Below are 6701 nucleotides of genomic sequence, written 5' to 3'. Positions count from 1 at the left end.
AAAAAAAATCGTAAAAATTACTCTTTTAAGAGCTAAGGATGTCCTTTAGTGGAAACCCTCAGGGCCACACACAAAAGGAAAAGCCTTTCGATAAGACACAAGCTGCAAAGACTGGTATATACAAGGTGATTCCAACAGTATGACATTCTGGAAGACACAGCTACACATGCAGTAAAAAGTAAGTGGTTTCCAGGAGTTGGGGATGAAGGAGGCGTAGGTGGCACTGAGGGCTTGGGACGGACATCTGCCTGGTGACCAGTGGGCACCTGGCATTGTCACAGCCCCAAGAGCTCATCCCCGAGGAAGCTGTGGCCTAGTGCTTCTGAGTGTCGCTGTGGGTGCGTCAGCAGCTGCAGAGGCCCGCTGGGGATGTTGATACTCATCAAGAACACATGGGGAGTCCCTGGACACCCTCCCAGGGTTCTCTAAAAGGTATTCGGTGCTCATGCCTCATTTGTGCTAGGCACGCTGCCCCGGAGTATCGCATTCATTTTTTAAAGCATGACCCTTCCTAAGAGCAAATTGTCCAAGAGTGTCCAGAAGGCCCAGACCACGTGACACTGGGAGAGAAAGGCATGGGGACATCAACGATTCTCTTGGAACAGGCGATAGGCTCATGGGCTGCATGCTGTTTTCTGATCCCATGGGGTTGCTAAGCCCTGGAGCCAAATGTCTCTTGAGGGAGAAGAGGCTGGCCTGTGGGCAGGTGGCCTGGCTGGCAGTTGATGTGTGTCCAGTCAGGACCAGGCCGTGGGGTGCTTACAAGCGCCACTGGGTAGAAGTCATTGTTTGGCAACACTTGCCAAGGCAGTCACTGTCTACCCTTGGTGAAGTAAGCCTGAGACTCCCCTTCCTGGCAGGAGATTGTCTCTGCTTGCCAGGGCCCTTGGGAAATTCTTAGCATCTGTGTGGAGACGGCCAGATGGTTGCTTCCCAGATTCTAATGTGAGGAGGCAGCAGCTGGGGACCCTGCTGCCTGAGAGTCTGCATCCCTTTGGTCGCCGGCCCATGGCAACCCTTGGAGTCGTGAGCTGCAGATGAGCCACACAGGCCGAGCGCAGTGAGACCCATGAGGTTACACTTGGCCCAAGTCCACCTTCTCTGAGCGGTTGTATAACCTGTATTACATTCAAACCTGATACGCAGAGTAGTGGGATCGAGTTTGTTCAGCTGAGGGCATCTGCCATGGGTAAATGGCAGAATTTGGCTTCTTGTTTTTTTTTTTTTTTTTGAGACACAGTCCTTTTAGGCTGGTTAAGAACTCCATAGCCCAGACTAGCTGGAACTCTTGGCAATCCTGCTGCCTCAGCCTTCCAAGTGCTGGGATCACAGGCATGTGCCTCCACACCCAGACAAGTTTGGTATGCTTTTTCTTAATATATGAGTCTTGGTTTTCATCAGCATGGTATCAAAGGCTAGAAATTGAAATATAGTACTGGGACGACAACAGACAAAAATTGCATCCTTTACATTTTTTTAATTGGATTGTTCACATTTATGTTGAGTAGTTAAAAGTTCTTATCTAACCTGGATATATACCCAGGCTCTCTTTAAAAGATATGTTTGATATCTTTTATTTTATTTTATTTTATTGAAAATGGAAATATACTTTCTAAAGTTTCTAATGCTAGGAGAAAATATCATGTCTTTTAAATAGATTTTAAGTCAGATATACAGTATAAATCTTAAAGCAAAAACTAAGATTAAGCAATATTCAGAAAATTAAATACTAATTAATTAAAAATTAAATGTTTCAAAACAATTGAACTAAGAAAAAGATTTCATGATCGTAAAGAATTACTAAGAATAAAACATAAGATGAGTACTGGAATGACAAATAAAAGACCAGCACTTCTAACAGTTTGGGGATAGGATATCGCACAAAGTTCTAGTATGTCATGGACATGGATAATGTCCCTAACACTTACTGGTGGCCAGGTGTCACTTGCGGGACTGAGCTACTGCTGTTTCCTTGACATCCACCCTGTAGACCCAGACAGAATCATGACCCATAGGGTGGAAGAGAAGTCCATTTGTAGAGTGTGCTGATGGAAATATTCTGCTGCTGTATACAAAAGAATAACTGAAAGACTGCTTTTGTATCCCTGTTATTCACCTGTGTTTAATTGTTTGCCCTATTTGGTGGGTTCTTTCCATTCTCATTCATGGAGCTGTGATCAATTTGCTCCCTCCCTAGGACATCATTTAGTATTCTCTGTAGGCTTGGCCTTGTCATCATGAAATTCTTTAGTTGTTCTTTGTCATGGAAGTATTTCACTTCTCCATTATACTTGAAATAGAGTTTTGCAGGGTATATCAGTCTGGGTTGCAAGCTGTTTTTTTGCAAGGCTTGAAGTACTCTGCTCCATGCTCTTCTTACCTTGGTTTTTTTTTTTTAAGAGAAGTCAGCCGTAATTATATTGTTCCTGTGCTGAATTTCTGGGATCTTGATTATTATATGTCTGGGTGTGGTTTTCATTGGGTTGATGTTATTCAGAATTCTATATGCTTTGGTTATGTGAATGTCAGATTGTTGCCCCATATTTGGGAAGTTTTCTGCTGTTACTTCTGCCCATATTCTTTTTATATCATTTGTACTGACTCCTTCCTTCTCATTGATGCCTATTAGTCTCACATTGTTCTTCTTTGCATCGTCTTGCAGGTATTGCATTATTTTTTCCTGCATCCTAGTTGTTTTTAAGGGATCTTTTCTTACTTTTTCACTAGCTGCAATGGTGTCTTTCAGGTCGGAAAGTCTATTCTCACTTTCATTCAAACGGTTTTGCCAGCTTGTGATTGAAGTTTTAAATTCCTGTATAGCACTTTGGATCTGCTTCATGCATTCTGTTTCTTTCCTAGAGTGCTTATTCAAGGAGTCCATCATTTTTATATTCTGCTCTATTTTTTATCAGTGTATGCTCTAGAAGCACTTAGTACTTCTTTCAGTATAGTTATCATTTCTTTTTTTACTTCAGAAATTATTTCTGATCTGATTTCTTCTATACCTTCCTGTAGTTGTTTCTTTACTTCAGATGCTATTATTTCAGAGATTTCAGGTGTGTGATTTCCAATTCCTTCTATGCTAGTGTCTTCTGCCTTTGTTCTGGGTGGGCTCAGGGCCTGAGACTGCATTTTGTTCCTTCTCTTTGTCATTTTCTACAGGACTGTCTTCTGACCTTTAGTGTAGAGCTTAGATAGAGTTATTACCTTAGCACCAGGTCCGGATCTACAAAGTTCAGACTCCTCCAGGTGGGTGGCTTGGGTCTGGCTGCTGCGCTCCACTTCTTCCTGCTGTAGCCCCTGGAGGTGAACCCCCTGTGCCACTCTGGCAAGATGTTCTGCTCCTGAATCAGCTGGGTGGGTCTTGCCTCTAGCCTCTTTGCAGGGAGTTGTGCTGAAGGGTTCCACAGCGGGCCTGGATTCTGGGTTGAATGAGGATCCAGCAGGCCCTGGGTCATCTCACTTAAATGCCGGGCCTGGACTCTGAGTCAAATGAGGATCTGGCGGGCCCCGGGTGGTCTCGCTCACATGCCAGGCCTGTGCTGGGTCGAATGAGGATCCGGGGGGCCCCAGGCTCACACGCCAGGCCTGGGCTCTGGGTCCAGTGAGGATGCAGGTGGGCCCCGGGCCGTCTCACTCACACACCAGGCCTGCACTCTGGGTCAAATGCGTCCTTTACATTCTGAGTAGAAATGAGCAAATGTAGGTAGGTGGAATACATTAGGTGTTGATCCACGTGAAGGAAACAGTGAAGCAGGAGAGGAGCAGAGTGTTGGAGCAGTCCGTGGCTGGTGACGGAAGAGGTAACAGGAAAGGTCATGCAGACACCTGCCCACTCTGAGTGACACCTGCTGTGGTCATGGAGGCTGCACAGTTGTAGCAGAATGACCAGAGGACACTGACAGAGCCATGCGAGGACAACTGAGCTTCCCTGGCTTGTCACCTGAAGGAGGTGACAGGCACCTGGAGGGTGGGGATGCAGGTGACTATCAGAGACAGTAAGGAGAGGGCTTCACATGTTTTTCAGTTGGGAACTGAAGCAGAAAGTACACAGGCAACAACTGATATCTATGAAAAGGAAGCTGCTATGGAAATGGACTACAGCCCTCTGCAGGGGGAGTTGAAGGTAACAAAGATTTCTGTTGATTTACTAATAGCAATACTGAGTATTCAAATACTGGAAAATCATTTTTAGATGTGAAGACACATCCAGAAGTGAAAACCACTTCTCTATCTTGGCAGCACTGACACCAGGTAGGTGGGTCTGCCTCAGCACGCGGTTCTGCAGCACTCTGCACCACCTGAGCACACATCCCGCCTCCCTATCCATGGTCCCCTCCTTAGCTACGTGTGACGGAGTGATGAGAGGGGTGCAGGGCTCCAGGGGGCTGTGTGTTCATCAGCTTCCTACGGAGGCCATGACTCGGGAAGAGCCTGTGGGAGACCCACAGCGCGCTGCCTCCCGGCTCTCCGCCGTAGCGCCTGCGTTCCCAGCAAGTCTCCAGCCTTGCTCCATTCCCCAGAGTGCAGGTGCTGAAGGTTCTTAAGACAGTGTCTCACTGTGTAGTTCCCCCCTTCAAAGCCAGCCGCTACCACCAACTCAGATGGGCTGCAGGGGCTTATTATCAGTAACAAAAGGTACTCCTTTCATCCGTGCCATTCAGGTTTTAGGGTCTCTGGGCCAAGCCCCAAACTGAAGGCAAACTGCACATTTCTTCTGCCACAAAACAGCCATACATTACTTTAGGAACATTTCTGTCAGCTGGGCATGATGGCCAATGTGGGCTACATAGTTCGAGGACAGCATGAACTACCTAGCGAGACCTTGTCTCAGAAAGACTTCTGTCAGTGCATTTAATCACTGTTCTGCAGGACATGCTTCTTTGGAACATCCAGTCAGCCACTGGCTAACTCCACTTTTTATGGGGTCACAATGAATATTGAAGTCTTTGCAAACTCCTGCAAAAACCATAGTGGCCTCCCGGGCATGGTGGCACATACCTGTAACCCCACCACGTGGGAGCTGAGCAGGAGGATTGCCATGAGTTTGAGGCCACCCTGAGCTACAGAGCAAATTCAAGGCCAGTCTGAACTACATAGTGAGACACTGTCTTAAAAATTAAAGAAGTGGCCCTTGCTCCAGCACCCGAGTTCCCTGTCCCAGTGTCGTGCCTGTGCGGGCTTGGGCTTCTCCTGCCTCCTCGTGCAGCAGCCCGGCTGAGGCCCAGCCAGCTCTGAGGCTCCTCCCGGGCCCTGTCATCAGGCTGCGTTTCCCAGGACGCAGTGATTGGAGCCGTCTGCACCGTCCAGCCCACAGCTACCTCCCCAGAGGAGCAGCCCACCTTTCAGGGTACTACTGTGTGGTTGAAGGGAGGTTTCCCTGCAGAGCCCCACCAGCCGACCCACATCACAGTGGCCTGGTGGGGTGGTACGTTCATTTTGGGGCTGTCACTGAAGGTGGAGGGACTCAGACCTCGCTCGAGCTTGGAAGGCCTGTGCCCCTGTGCACCCCTCAGCCCCATGTGGGCGGCAGACGGTGCAAAGAGGATGACGCCAGGAGCAGCACTCACCACCCACCATATTTTTAAATTCATATGTGGTTAATAGGCTTGTAAGTTTACATTCCACTTGTGACATCCTTTGGAAGTGAGAAAGTAGCATTTTACTTCTCTAGGTTTTTTGTTTCATGCTTTCTCTATTTGCTTCTGTTTAACAAGTCCCTTTCATCTTACTGTCTAGTAAATGCTTAAATACCATCTTGCCATTTATGGCTTTCTTATATTCATTCACCTGTTTCACTCATCTGAAATTTATTTGAATGTGTAGGATGAGTTCATCCATTTTCAAGTAATTCTCTTGGTGAATGAAAATGTCACTTCTGTCATGTATTCCTTCACGCCCTCTGGAGTCAAGTTTTCCTGAAAAGGCCTGGCTCCCCTTGCCCCTCTGTCCTCATCCTGGCTCTCTAATTCGCAGTAAGCACTCGGTAGTTTGTCATGAGCGAGGACACTAAGCTGATACACGCAGGAGTGTGGCTTTCAGCCCAGTTACAGAGTGAGGAGGGAAATGCGGTCCAAGAGCATCACAGCCAGCACCAGAAGCTCAGGCGTGCAGCTGCTGGGGTGCACAGACCCCGGGCTGCCGAGGCGGTGCAGTGGGCTGGGCTGGCCTTCGGTCTCACCCCCGGTGCATCAGAGAATTGTCCCTGCCCTTGCAGGCTCTGCAGTCAGATAAGGAGGTGGAGGCCCACCTCACACTGCTGATGAGGCAAGTGGCATCCCAGGAAGACAACCTGCTGAAGATGGCAGCCCCGAACCTGCGAGCCCTGGAGAACTTGAGGATGGTCAGGGACAAGTTCCAGGAGTCCACAGACGGTGAGGCAGAGCTCAGTCTTGGCTCTCATTTCTTGCGCGTGTGCATGGTCCTCCCAGGATTGCACCTTCCTTTCTAGAACACCATTTCCTGTTGCCTTATTTTCACATGTGCTACCAGTACTGAATCACTAATTGCCTCCTTTTTGGAGTGTCCTGCTTTAATTTGAAAACAAGTTTATTGGCTATAGATAATTTTTCATGCCAGAAAAAATATTACTGTCAAAATGTGTCAGTATTATTTAGATGCTGGGGATATAGCTCAGTGGCATAAGCGCCTACCTAGTAAGCGCAAGGTCCCAAGTTTGATCCCCAGTACAAAAAAAAAAA

At 47.6% G+C, this 6701-nt stretch overlaps 1 protein-coding gene across 1 annotated transcript in view; it reads left to right on the top strand.

Annotated features, from left to right (window-relative positions):
- Window positions 1–6701, top strand: part of Smc1b (structural maintenance of chromosomes 1B) — a 73169-nt gene that overhangs the window by 56179 nt on the left and 10289 nt on the right. Inside the window, exons 19-20 of the mRNA XM_004642456.2 lie at window positions 4028–4126; window positions 6218–6374. Of these exons, the coding sequence (XP_004642513.1) occupies window positions 4028–4126; window positions 6218–6374 (256 nt within the window). The remainder of the gene's footprint in view (window positions 1–4027; window positions 4127–6217; window positions 6375–6701) is intronic.

This window comes from Octodon degus, unplaced genomic scaffold, assembly GCF_000260255.1.
Source record: "Octodon degus isolate 3935 unplaced genomic scaffold, OctDeg1.0 scaffold00153, whole genome shotgun sequence".
NCBI classification, from domain to species: Eukaryota; Metazoa; Chordata; class Mammalia; order Rodentia; family Octodontidae; genus Octodon; species Octodon degus.
This window is presented reverse-complemented; position numbering and strand designations above follow the sequence as displayed.